Here is a 15129-nt window from a genome sequence, read left to right as displayed (position 1 = left end):
ATCACGATGCCTGTTTCAACCCATAGATGGACTTCTTAAGTTTACAAACCAAATGTTCTGAGCCAGTAGCTACAAAACCTTCGGGCTGCAACATGTACACATTCTCATTTAGATCCCCATTGAGAAATGCAGTCTTTACATCCATCTGATGTAACTCTAAATCCATATGAGCTACAAGAGCCATTATGATCCTGAATGAGTCTTTCTTGGAGACTGGTGAGAAAGTCTCCTTAAAGTCAATGCCCTCACGTTGGTTAAAACCCTTGGCAACAAGTCTGGCTTTATATCGTTCGACATTACCTTTGGAGTCCCGTTTGGTTTTAAATATCCATTTACAACCAATCGGCCTTATTACAGTGGGTAATTCTACAAGATCCCATACTTTATTGTCCTGCATGGATTTCAACTCATCTTTTATGGCATTAAACCAACGAGAAGGATCAGCACTTTGTTTGACTTGTGTAAAGGATTCAGGATCCTTTTCCACCCCTATGTCAAAGTCGTGTTCCTGTAAGTATACGATGTAACCGTCTCGATTTATAGGCCTTCTCTCTCTTTCAGATCTTCTCAATGGTTCAGCTTGTTGGGTCTGATTTTGATTTTCCTCATTAGTGGCTTGTATATGAGGTTCTACGTGCTGCTCTGCAGTGATTGTAGAATTGACTGCATCATTAATGTTCACGTGATCTGGATTGACTATGACAGTAGTCACAGTCCTTTGTTCCTCAAATACAAAATTTCTTATATTCGTGCTCCCACTGTTTTCAGTGTCCTCAATGAATCTGGCATCCCAGTCTCAACAATCCTGATGGAGTGGGAAGGATAGTAGAATCGATAGCCTTTTGATCTTTCTGGGTATCCAATGAAGAAACAACTTATGGTTCTAGGATCAAGTTTCTTTTCATGCGGGTTATAAATTTTGGCCTCAGCAAAACAACCCCAAACATGTAAATATCGGAGACTTGGTTTTCTCCCATTCCACAACTCAAAAGGAGTTTTGCTTACTGCTTTGCTGGGAACCCTGTTTAATATATGAACTGCAGTTTTGATCGCATCACCCCACAGAGATTCTGGCAATGTTGAATTGCTGACCATACTTCGCACCATATCCATAAGGGTGCGATTACGTCTCTCAGTAGCTCCATTCTGCTCTGGAGTACTAGGCATAGTGTACTGAGCAACAATGCCACAATCCTGCAGGTATTTAGCGAATGGCCATGGATTGCGTCCTGATTCGTCATATCTGCCATAGTATTCACCACCACGGTCAGATCTGACAATTTTAATTCTCTTATCGAGTTGATTTTTAACCTCAGCCTTATAGATTTTAAAAGCATCCAGAGCATCTGATTTCTCACTGATAAGGTATAGGTACCCAAAGCGAGAGTAGTCATCTATAAAGGTAATGAAATATTTGTGGCCACTCCATGAGGCTGTAGGGAATGGTCCACAGATATCTGTATGTATAACCTCTAATAGATCTACGCTCCTGGTTGCACCTTTCTTTCTCGTTCTAGTCTGTTTCCCTTTTATGCAATCAATGCATACTTTATAGTCAGAGAAGTCTAGAGAATGCAAAATTCCTTCTCGCACAAGCCTGTCTAATCTCTCACGAGAAATATGGCACAGCTGCCTATGACACAACATGGAGGAATTCTTATAGTCTAGTCTTCGCTTGGATCCCACTACATTTCCATGCAAAGTATTAATATTATAGACGTGAGAGGCAATCAAGTCTAACTGGTATAAGTTGTTTACTAAAGAGCCGGTTCCTACTTTAATCGAATTAAAGTAAATACTAAAGCTTTTATTTCCAAAGTGGAACGAATATCCCAACTTATCTAAACAGGAAATTGAAACTAAATTGCGCCTTATAGACGGCACACAGAATGTATTAACTAAATTCAAAAAATGACCAGACTTCAACTTAAGCCTATAGACTCCTATTGCCTCCACGTCAACTTTGACACCATTGCCTACGTATACTGAGCGCTCCGCATCAGTTGGTGGCCTGGCCTGTAGTAATTCCTGCATAGAAGTGCATATGTGAATAGTAGTTCCTGAATCTATCCACCAGGAATCCACTGACACATCGGTCAGATTAGATTCAAAACAGATAAAAACAGAATGATTATCTTTTTTTATGAGCCAATCCTTAAAACCTTTGCAGTCTTTCTTTAGATGACCCGTCTTTTTACAAAAGAAGCACGGTTTGCCTTTAACCCGTTTGCGTTTAGATCCATTTCTAGATTGATTCTCATGGTTTCCAGATGGAGGACCAGAGAATCCATTATTAGAACCTTGTTTCCTCTTCCTTTTACCTTTATTCCCTTGCCCATGCCCTTGTCCTGAAGTCACCATATTAACATTTTGAACTTTTATCATCTATCTGATCCTGTCTTTTTCTTGGACGCACTGAGTGATGAGTTCATCCAATGTCCACATGTCCTTCAGAGTGTTATAGTTTACCAGAAACATGCCGAATTGGGGAGGTAGGTTGTTCATGATCAAATGAACCAGTTGATCATCAGTGAGTACAAGCCCTAGAGCACGGATCTTAGAAACAACTTCGATCTGCTCTACAATGTATTCACGGATATTGCCTTTTCCATCGTAGGACGAGCGAGTCAATTTATTCAAAAGAATGCCCACTTCAAATTTATCAGATTTCTTGAATCGTTTTCCCATTTCAGTTAGGAAAACTTTAGCCTTATCTGTTTCAGGCATGACACCCTTCATTGATTTAGAAATTGAATACTTAATGACTTTCAGGCATGTATCATTTGATCTAAACCATGCAACCCATCGATTATATTCAGCTTCAGTGGCATTATCAGATGGCTTTGGCGGTTCTGGTGTTATCAGGGCAAGATCTAATTGAAGACATCCCAGTACAACTTCAATGGCGTTCTTCCATTGAGTATAATTAGACCCATTTAAGGCAGGGACTTGATGCGTATTAGTTGGAATTGAGACTAAAATATAAGAGATACACATATACTCACATTAGTTCATAGTTTCATAAAAGCAAGTTTGTGAATGTAAACAAATATCAGGCAAAGTTAATCAATTCAGTTGCTAAGGGAGGCATCAACTGAATCATCCAGGATGAAAATGGGCCCAACCATCACATCCTAGTGAGAATCTGTTACATCATCATCTTTCCTCCTGTGGGAGAAAATAATAACATGTTAGTGATCCTCCTGAACATGAAGCTAAGTGATGTCAGTGATGTAAATCTGAGACACTCAACACCTGTGGGTGAGATGAGTCTTTCAGTTTTACATTACCAGCACCATTTACTTCACCCGTTCACGCGTTTGCCAAACGGTAATCATCTGTGTTTTCGTTACTGCATGCATGAAGACGTGACCGCAACTATATGCAATCATTCTAATCCAATGTTACAAGTCTGTACTTGTAAAGTTTTCATCGATTGAGGTCACTATGGTGGCTAACACAACCGAATCCAACACTATAAAGACAGACTCAAGATTGCGATCATAATCCTGCCTCTCCATGAATTATATCTTAATAGTCTAATGCGGTCCATAAGTTAGTTGATTTTGACCTTTTGAAAATCCTTAAAGTGAAATATATAAATAAGTTTCATACCTTATATTCCAACGGTCCATATCAATACTTAAAGATGGGTGATGGGCCAACTATAGGGCCGAATCAAAAATATTATTTGATCTGTACTAGTTCAAATGAGCGAAACTAAATCATGCTACTATCATTCTAATGATAGATGGACTATATATTCTGATGGGCAGATTCATGTATGGTTGTTCATTAGTTGAACAGATCAACTCAAAGTCTAATTATAGATGGAAGTTCATGATTAAACAGACAGCCCATATCAAAATAGACAGCTCATAACCTCCTGAATGTGACAGGCTAAATGCTCGTGATTGAACACGTAGATGGTTCATACCAAAATAAAACTTAATGTTATTGAGTGAACCAGACACTAGGATTAATGGGCCTAGAACGATATCAGGGCCCATCAAACAATAGTCTGTAACCAGAAACGATCCAGTTCAAGTCCTATATTGCAGACCCGACTGTTATATTCTCAACAGTGCCCTAGACTCTTCTCATCTCTGAAATTTTCTACCGAGAGAGAGAGAGAGAGAGAGAGAACGAGAGAGGCGATCAGGAAATCCGTTCGACGCGACAAGGAGAGATCAAGCTCCTCTTATTTTTTCAGGATTTCTTGCAGTCACAACAACACGGCACTGTAAACAGTGTCGAAAACAGCGGTGGCCGCAGCTGCCATTGGTGAACATGAAAGCTCGAGACGCTGGTAATGGCTTCGAAAGAGGGAGAAAGATGGTGGTGAGCCATCACCTTCGTCTAGCTGTGACGCCGTTCGTCAATGGCCGCCAATCCATCAGGTCAAGGTAAGAGATTAGATCGATGAGGTCCGATAGGATTAAAATCCTTAATATACACTGAATCTGGGGTTATGGAATTGAAATCCCTAATTTCTGATGCGGGAATCGGAAATCCCCAATCTGAAAAACTGGATTTAGGAATTTTCAAATTTCCTAATATGGGTTTCTATATTTTGGATTTCAAATTCAAACTTTGTGATCTGAAACTCTGAATTTAGGGTTTCGAATCTGAAATCCCCAATATCTGGATTTGGGATTAAAAAACCCTAATTCCGAATTTGGGATTCGAAATCCCTAATTGGATGACTGGATTCCAAAATCCCGATTTGGGGTTTTGAATCCAAAATCCCTAATTTTCAGTATTTGGGAATCTGAATTCCGAAATCCCTAATCAGATATTTGTATTTTGGGGTTTGAATCCAAAATCCCTAATTTAACTGGATTTGGGGATTTCAAAATTGAAAAACCATAATTATCTGCTGAATACAGGGATTCTAAATCCCTAATCTTAGCTAGATTTTTGGGTTTTATTAGACTAAAATCCCAATATTGGATTTGGGATTAAAATCCCTAAACATTAACACAGCTTCGAATTTGGGAAAAATTAAACCCCGATTATCTATATGGGTTTTGAATCTGAAATCCCTAATACGAACCTGAATTTGAAAATTAGATGAATCTGATCATCATGCCTTTGCACAGATGGCTCTGATACCAACTATGGGACTTAATCTATATGCGGAATAGGCCCACGGATCTGTCTGTGCATGGGACATGGCGATCAGGGGTCGGATAGCTTACCTAGCTGAGATGCCGCCATGGAAGCCGGATAAGAATACCAGATAACCTGTAGAGCTTAGGATCTTCCTCTCCTTCACACCCTTTCTGCAATTCACAAGATGGGACTCGAATTTCTGCTATGGTGTAGGATTGGGGACCCAACTCTCTTTTATAGAATCTGTGGAGAGGGAGTTTGAAACCCATCACAACTCTCTCTCCCATGCTCCACATTGTAGCATCCTAGTACAACTCAAATTACTGTCTGCGTAAGACAGTTATAGCATTCCAGCCCTATTACACAGCGCATCACATGAAGTGGGGCCCACTGGTCTACTCAATCATCCAGTCCAACTGTACGACAATCCAGACCGTTGATCAGTGAGGCCCACTAAATAGAGTTCTTACAATAAGTGCTATGTTGATGTGACAAAATCCCGTGGTTCCAGTCTGATGTATGTATTATATCCACACCGTCTATTCATTTTAGGAGATCATTTTAGCTCAAGAGACAACAAATGAGGCAGGTCCAACGCTCAAGCAGACAACACCACCAAAAGCAATGAGGATTGAATGCCTATCATTGTAAACTTTTTAAGGGCCACAGAAGCGTTTAATTAATATGATATTTTTGTTTTTCTTTCATCTAGTTCTATGGGCTCTAGGAAGGTTTCAACAGCGGTCGTCATTATACCCATTGCTTTCACTCAATTTAGGATTGTCTACTTGAGCTTTGGATTTCACTCAATGTAGGCTCATGAACTAAAAATAATCTGACAAAATAGACGGAGAGGATATAACACTCAAATCATGATGGGTCCCACGGATCTTTGACTCCTTCAGCGTGAAATGGGAGGCGGTTTGGCTAGGGGTGTCAATAGGCCGGCCTCAGGCCCACCAAAATCAGAATTTTAAATAGGCCCGGCCCAACAGACCTGCCCGAAACAATTGAATCCGAGCAGAGACCAATCAAGGCCCAGCCTGTTGACAGCCCTAAGTTGGGCCAACGACGCTGACACTAACCAGGTGGCTAGCTGTCAGTGCTCTGTCGGCCCCACCATGATATATGTATTTCATCCACACTATTCAACCATTTTTCCATACCATTTTAGGGCTTAATCCCAAAAAATGAGGTAGATCTATGTTGAGGGTCAAATATTGCATATCAGACCCCATTTATTGCTTGGATATATGAACATGATACTGTTTAATGCCCTATTTTAATCATGTTTGTGATGCAGAGTGTATTTATGAGCATGGGCTGAAAAGGGAGCTTAAAGCATGGATTTGACGCTCTAATGACACTAAAGGCAAGGGATGGACTCCAGGGGACCAAGATCGATAGAATTACATGCCAGGAATCCATGAAAATCGAGAAACTGAAGCTCAAGCGGCCTGAAAGTCAGCCAGAATGCAAGATCACTGGGTTTCCATCATCTGTTCGGCTCGAAACTTTATACGTGGTTTGAAGACCATAAATTAACCGTACACTTCAAATTTCAGCCTTTAGATCCCTAGGGAAGTAGCCCAACGGATAAATCAGGCCATAAATCTCTGATTCGGGGCCCATTTGATCACTGGATATGCTTCCAACTTAGGCTCGACTCGTGAAATTATCTGGAAGAATGGATGGATGGAGTGGATTGCTCGAAACATCACGGTGGGACCCATTTACATGGGATGAGTGTGCATAGCACACGTGCACTGGAGGTGCACTGAACCGCCCGACTTTCCTATACAGAGAAGGAAAATCTTTGTTTTCCTTTGCAACAGGGCGTCCGCTAATGATGTAGTGGCCCACCATCATCATCCTTTTGGGTGATCCGAGCCGTCCATCTTGTGAAGGCCACGATTTAATCCAAATATTTATTACTTTGATGTGTCTACGCATGAATCCAGGCTCACACCTACAAGGAATACACCACTACGTCGATTGACGGTGTGGCCCATCCGAACCACGGATTCTTTCCAAACTCGGGATCGTGATCAAGGTCGGATGCAAAGGCTCTTATATTGGATTTGCCTCTCCATAAGATCAGTCTAAGTGGACCCCACCATGCATCAACGCAGGCTCTGTTACGAACGTCCGTGAAAACCGAACGCCGCCCGGCCTTCTCGGGCTGTTGTGTGATCTCGGTCAGCGTCGGTTTGGTAATCCGAACCATTCATGAGATTCATTTGGCCCCTATCATCACGGCCTAGGTGGAGAAATTTCACAATACAATTTGAGATCAATTTCGATCGTTTAAACATCGGACGAACGGTGGCAAGAAAAGTCAGGTGGACCATATCAAAATCACTCCAAAACCAGTCATTCCCACCCGAAATCTCACCAAGAAGCTAATGGATGGAGTGGATTTTCTCGCCGACGCTGAACAGGGACCCACCAAGCATCACAGCGCAAGTTGTTTGCACAGGCCGTGCGTCCGTGAAAACCGGAAGCGGTTTGACGTTATGGCCCACTAGAATGGCCCATTCGACTGATCTGGACCGTCCATATGAAAGCCAAGGAGGAGTCAACCAGTGCCACGATGCCAAAATCTAATGACATGAGCGGTATGTCCCGAAATTTTCATCGTAACACAAGTCAGTTTGCGTGTGTTTCTGCTGCGAAAGGTGTTGCGCACGCTGCCTGCATAAACGGGACTTGCACATTCTCCAGCCACCATCTGGAGGACTGATAAAAGGGGAGAGAGATTGCGGTGAAAGGGGGGGAGCCGTGGAGCACACAGGAAGAGAGAAGTGACATCTGTTTTTCTTGCTCTTTTCTCTTTCTTTTTCTTTTTCTTTTTATTTGCTTTGTTTAAAGGGTCCAGCCCATTCATGTGTGGCTAAACCTCTTAGCTAGGGCTAAGAGGTGAAGCTTGTAGTCTGATGGGAGAGACCTTGCTTGTGCCTATTGTTTAGACTGACTAATGTTGATTTTTTTTCAAATTAAAAGGAATACTTTCAATTATTTTTAATGGTTTGTTGTGACTAAAATTACAATAGATCTGCGATGGTTTTGAGTATTTCTTCCTCCTTTTGATGTTTATGACGTCAGGAAGCCCTGTTGTTCACCATCGTCTCCTGGGCATGGTCGAATGGCGGTATCCTTCCTAACTTTCATGCATTGTTGATTGGTTGGTAATTAGTTTAATTCTGTTGTTTGCTCTGTCTCCTGGGCATGGTTTGATGATGGAATCCATTCTGATTCATATACCTTTCATCTCTTGAAGACTAAATCAAGTAAGTTCAGTTTGGTTTCCATGATTCTTGATGCAGGCATAAGATCTCCCTGATATCTACAAGTGGATCCTCTGAATCCCTAGTTTCCCTTCCCTGAATTGTTTAAAGTTTTAGATAATTATTCTACAATTATTCCTTAAATTCTATTTGATTTAAATTACATCTTAGTCTAAGTTCTAGTTCTACTTAGTTTCAGATAACGTACAGGTATCAGTCCCTTGGGATTCGACCTCGGTCTCACCGAGTTTATTACTACATCACAACCCTACACTTGGGGAGTGAACAATCTATATCTCAGGTGGACCACACCACAGGAAAGCAGTAGTAATTGGATGTCCAACATTAAAAACCACCTATGACCCACTGTAATGTTTATTTGACATCCAACATGTTGATTAGGTCATACAAACCTGGATGGAGGGAAAAGGAATATCAACTTTGATCCAAAACTTTCGGTGGCTCCAAAGAACTTTTTAACGATGGGCATTCAATCAACACAGTTTCCTGTGATGTGGTTCACTTGAGATTTGGATCTACCTTATTATTGTGCTCATGCCATAAAATGATCTGAAAAAATGAATGGACAGTGTGGATGAAACACATACATCATAATAGGGCCTGCAGAGTATCTATCACTAGCCATTGACTAGTGGTGGGTCACTAGCCAATCCGCGTCCCCCTGAAATGCTGTCTTTGGTTTGGACTGTGGATTTAAAGGGAGTGGATCAGGTGCAGCCCAGCGTCACACAACTCGGTGCACGCCTGACTGTGGGGCCCACCTTACTGCATGTATCCACATTGTCCATTCATTTTTTCAGCTCATTTAAGCCATAAGCCGAAAATTGAAGTAGATCCGAATCTCAAGTGTGCTACACCGTAGGAAATAGTGCTTATTGAATGTCCACTATTAAAACTTCCTAGGGCCACCATAATGTTTATTTGCCATCCAACCTATTGATAAGGTCACACAGACCTGGATGAATAAAAAAAATCAGCTTAATCCAAAACTTTCGTGGCCCACTAGAAGTTTTTAATGCTCAATTATCATTGTTTCCTCTGGTGTGGTCCACCTGAGATCAGATCTGCTTCATTTTTTGGCTCATGTCATAACATACGTTGGAAAAATGGATGAATGGCATGGATATACAATATATACATGAAGGTGGGCCCCACTGTCAAGTCACACTGCGTTGAGTCCGCTTCCAGAAATGGGCCTACCCGCTTTGGGCTTGGTTTGGGCTCCTCTTCGCTCACTGTTTGGCTGGTGACCCCAACAACAGTCAGCTAGCTGATGTCAGAGCTTCGTGGGCTCCCCAATGATGTATGTATTTTATCTGTGCAGTCAGCTCAGTTTAGGGTATGAGCCCAAAATTTAAGCCAACCCAAAGCTCAAGTGAACCCCACCATAGGAATCAGCAAGCAGAATAATCTCCACCACTGAAACCTTCCTAGGGCCACAGTGATGTTTATCTGTCATCCAACTTGTTCATGAGGTCACACATACTTGGATGAAGGGGAAACACAAATATCAACTTGATTCAAAACTTTTGCAGCCCCCAAGAAGTGGAGATTTGGATCAACCTCATTTATGGGGCTCATGCCCTAAAATTAGCTGACAAAATGGTGGCGCACATAGAGCCTTGACACCAGTCTGGCGAGATTGGCTAGACATTGGTGATTACAATTCTGAGGGTAAGCCTGACTTTGGCCTTGCAGGGCATGGACACATGTTTATGGTTCATGGGCCAGATTCATGCTCTGGGCTAGCCCATTTGTGACTCCACTGCATGGGCCGGGCTTGAACCATGATTATAAGTAGGGCTGTGTACATCGAGCCGAGGTGGGTCAAGCTTGGCTTGGCTCATCCATGCTCTCATTGAGCTCAAGCTCAAGCTCAAGCTCAAGCTCGGCCTCGAGCTTACCATTGGGGCTTGGCTTGTTTGCCAAACCTTTCGAGTTGAGATCGAGGCGAGCTAGTGGATTGAGTCGAGGTGAGCTTACCTCGAGCTATTCAATCACTCGCTCGATGTGTAAATAAGATCAGGCGATATTCATATAGTGAGATTAACCATTTGATGGTGCATTACACCTTAGTCTTCCGTACGAAAGGATTTTTCGATACGGATAAAATAGAAATGAGAAAGGGATTCTTACCGTCGGTCTCGAAAGACAGCTATGGAACACCTCTCCTAACGTAGGATTGAATCCAGTGTGTGAGCTTGGACTCAAAGCGTAGATATGATTACTAGCTAATTGATTAACGCTACAGATTACACTACGAAATATAAACAACAAGTAGAAAGTAAAGGATTACACTAAGAAATGTAATTTGACTCGTAGAAAAGTTAAAGCAACTTGTACTATGGAATATAAAAAGGATAATTGAAAGATGATGTTTGGGTTTGATTGGGTTGGTATGAGATGAAATCTTCCTTTTCTAGTTTTATCTTTATCTTGATCATCTAGATTTTTCCCATGTTTGGACGGTTGCCATAACCGTTTAATACTTCGTGAACTACTTTGCTTGTACTCTTGCCACCTGTTTTATAATTGCTTTTATATCATCCCTCCTTCATCGGCCGCTTACAACATTATAACACCATCTGATGCATTCCAGCTGCACCGTCATCATCACAATCTTCTTCGTATATCTCTACGGATCTTTAAATACACCACACAAACGCATAATTTACTTTAATTGGTTCCTACAAGAAATGGTGACAACATAGATGAACACAACTCTCTTACGGGGTTGAGAAGTGAGGTGCGTGTGAAGACCTAAGGAGGTATAAAGTTTGCATGAGCCAATTTCAACCATCAATTTCTACCAAATATCAGGTGAGATAACGTTGGGTCTAGCTTTGCAACGACTCCCACCAGATAGCCATCCTTTTATCTGAATACTAAAATAATAAATCTTCAAAAGTACTGTTTGGCCAATGACTTCACTTTTTATTTATCATATCAATCTTTTCCTTTATAGGATTGATTATATATATATATATATATATATATATATATATATATATATATATATATATATATATATATATATATATATATCATATTAATAAGAAGAAGGAGACTTCCCTTTATTCATCGCATCGTTCTTTTCCGGTGTGATTCCTGTCGGTGGAAAAAAAAAAAAAGAGAAAGAGAGACTGATAATAAGCCCACAGGTATGACGCAGATTGCCTGCCAAGTTCCTACGCTAGGAAATTAGGTGGGCCAACGGTAACAATTGTGATAAATCCGCTCCATTTATCTGTTTTTCCTGCTCATTTTAAGACATGAAACGAAGAATGAGGCGGGTCAAAACCCCAAAGAGGCAAAAAGGAGTGGAAACAGCAGGGATTTAAAGACCAACGTTGGAACATTCATAACGCATTAACGCCATATCAGTTTTGTTTCAGCATTTCCTTCATTTCAATTCATCTCAACGGGGATAGCCTTATCGACAGTTACGAGGTTATATAAATAAATTTTTTTTAAAAAAAAAAAAAACATATAAACAGTTTGGATGGCAATACATTAAGGTGAACCAAAGAAAGTTTGAACGGTAGGCATTTTTTTTTTCCGCTGCCTACTCTCATGTGGCATTCTCAAGTTTTGGATCCCCTTCATTTTTGGTCTGACTTCAGTAAAATAAACTGGAAAAACGATGGACAGGATGGATCTATCACAGAAATTATGCCAACCCTATCTAAGTTCCCGGCACATGAACTTTGCCTTCCCAGGCCATCTCGGCCCACTAGCACAACTTTCCTTTCCTCGCGTAATTCACGCCCACCATTAGATGAGTAATATGATAATTTAACGTCCGACTAGACAACACTACCTCCATTTAAATATATAGAAATCAAAATAAAGAAAAGATGAAAGATGCGGAGGTATACGTGTTTGACAGGGCTTTCATGTGGGGCCCACCATCTCTATATCCAACCATAGCTTAGACTCAGCGATGCAAACCGTGTCAAGAAGGTAGACTCTCCCAGTCTCCTCATTCAACAATAGCTTGACACGTAAGCTTTTTTGGGATGGAAACCGTGTTGATATTCCGTGAAGTGTTGACGTGGCAAAGTTGTGTGCCCCACCACCGCTCATCCGCTTTGAGAGATCATTTTAGAATACGAGCTAAAAAAGTGGAAGCGGATTGGCTGGTGTACCACACACCAGCTATATAGCTGATTTATACACGTGTCGTGCGAATACGAGAGCCGACGCTCCTCGAGCTCCGAGTGGTACGAACGGTTCAAAGGAGATCAAAGTTACACGGCCCCACAATGATGTATTTATTATATCCATACCTGTTCATCCATTTTTCGAGATCATTTTAGAGCATTAGACAAAAAATGAATAATATCCAAAGCTCACATGGACCACACCAAAAATAGCAGCGATGATAATGATTTTCACCGTTAAAAATTTAGCAGGGCCCACCATAACGTCTATTTTCCATCCAATCAGTTAATAAGGTCACAAATACATGGATGAAGAGGGAAAACGTACAAATTTCATATTGATCCGAAACTTCTGTGACCCCCAAAAGGGTTTCAATGGTGGACGTTCAATCCCCCACTGCTTTTTGCAGTATGGTCCACTTGATCTTTACATCTGCCTTATTTTTTGGCTCAAGCCTTAAGACGATCTCACCAAATGGATGGACCGTTTAGATATAACACATACCCTCGTAATAGGACCCACAGGACTTGCTGACACCAATACACCAGATACATAGCTGGTGGGTGGTATACCAGCAAATCCACTTCCTAAAAAAGTGGCAGATTCAAAGCGCAAGTAAACCGCATCAAATAATAATAATAATAATAATAGTGGGGATTAAATGCATATTATTAAAAACTTTTTCCTGATCATAGAAATTTTGTATATGGATATGATATTTATGTTTCTTCTTCAGCTACATGGATATATCATGGTAGGTGTTGATGCTAAAATCTCGACAACTCTCCGCTCGGATGCGAGAACTCTGATTCGATCTTAAGTCTGGGACCTGCGAAACAGGAGTGAGCAAAGGAGACCCTGGCTCAAGCAGGGGACCCTCCGATGCCTAAGTCAGGTTAAAGGAATCCGGGTCTAAGTCTATTTGCAAAGGGAGAGTGTCCAATATTGCGTACCTGTTTCCTCATCGCAAGATGCTATATATACCCTCATGCTTAGGATGGCATGTCCGCATAACTCGGCGCATCTTAGGGCATTTACCACATCACCCGAGTGATTCGGCCACCCGATCATTGTATAGTCGTGGGGACGGGGGCGGTTGAGTAACCGTAGCTAATCGTGCGATAATGGGACAACTCATGATCCTCCTCATAAGTAGACTCCGACCCGGGTCCCGAACTGACTACCTCGGCGTCGGATCACTCCGAGCCGAGTACTTCGACCTCGGATCATTCCGAGATCCCGCTCCGAAGCCTAAGTCGACTGCTTCCATCTGGGAGCTCGGAGTAAGCGCATAACAACAATCGGATTGGAGGTCTAACCCAAGCCTATACTCGATTCCAAGCTGTCTTACGCTTTGAGTCGACTCTGGATTACTTCGGACTTCGGAGTTGCGACGTCTCTGATCTTCTCATAACAGAAGCCCCCTACTCTCCGAGTACGATTGTGGACTTAGAGAGTGAGCACATGCGAAAGACCGATAACGTCCACAATTGTGCCCTCAAAGCGTACGATCGCAATCATGGTTTTCATGTTTGGAAAGGTGCATACTCGGGGTTTCCTATTCGCAGGTTAACCTCCAACGGGCGCGTGACGACGGTTAAGATCTCGAATCTTCAGAGAACCTATGAAGGATCACTATGTAAGCCACGGGAGACGACTGAGCAACGCTTCCACTGCTCAGAGCTCGTCGCCCGATGCCAGAGGCACGCGGCCTGGCAGTGCTTGGGCCAGTGACGTTCGGTCACGTGTATTCCGAAGTTGGCTCGCGACGATTCGGCTGCGGTCATCATATCTCGCCATTAATGCGAGAATCATCCACGGGTTATAAAACCCCAACGCTCGGAAGCGCTCACATTTTTGCTTTCTAAACTCTTGTTGCTATGGGCTACCTGAGGAGGCGATTTTCGGTGAAGGCGATTTCTGGCGATTGCGATTTCCAACGAAGGCGATTTCTGGCGATTGCGATTTCCAGCAAAGGCGATTCCGGCTGACTAGCAGTTTCCGGTAGAAGCGATTCCCGGTGACCGTCTGGTGAGTCCTTCCTCTCGTTTCCGGTTTATCATTATTTCCTTCGCTTTCGTGGGATGTCGAACGATTCAAATATGATCCGAGGCGATTATGACATCGAAGATGACTCCGAGCTAGGAAGCTCAGATGATAGAAGAGGAACCTCCGAAGGCCCCCTTGAAGCAGTACCCCTCTTCCCTTCGCCCAGGAGGGGCAAAGAGGAAGGGGGCTTGGACACGCCTCAAAGGCGGGAAGAAAACCTCTTGAGCCCCCTGAAACTTGACGGGGGGTGGTGCGGAGATGCCTGCGAGCGGGCGGGCTCCAGAGACCATCCCGGGAGGCTCTGTACTAGTTGAGTCTCAGATGGGATGGATCTGATCGAAGTTCGAGATCCCAGACTCCGTGCAGATACAGGCACCAGAGCCCCTCAATACCGCCGGAGCTCTTGCTGAAGGGGAAGTCGCGATTTTCTTCTGCGCACTGCAATGTGGGTTCTGACTTCCCATGCACCCCTTCGTCCGAGCCCTGACAGCTT

The 15129-nt window shown here is 42.5% G+C and overlaps 1 protein-coding gene across 1 annotated transcript in view; it reads right to left on the bottom strand.

The window, feature by feature from the left end:
• The window catches only part of LOC131234574 (probable LRR receptor-like serine/threonine-protein kinase At3g47570), a 34716-nt gene extending 19790 nt beyond the window's left edge, over window positions 1-14926 (bottom strand). Inside the window, exon 1 of the mRNA XM_058231509.1 lies at window positions 14758-14926. Within this exon, the coding sequence (XP_058087492.1) occupies window positions 14758-14926 (169 nt within the window). The remainder of the gene's footprint in view (window positions 1-14757) is intronic.
• Between the last annotated feature and the right edge of the window lie 203 nt (window positions 14927-15129).

The sequence above is a fragment of the Magnolia sinica genome, chromosome 19, assembly GCF_029962835.1.
Source record: "Magnolia sinica isolate HGM2019 chromosome 19, MsV1, whole genome shotgun sequence".
NCBI lineage: Eukaryota > Viridiplantae > Streptophyta > Magnoliopsida > Magnoliales > Magnoliaceae > Magnolia > Magnolia sinica.
The sequence above is the reverse complement of the archived record's forward strand: the minus strand, read 5'-3'. Positions and strand labels throughout refer to the sequence as shown.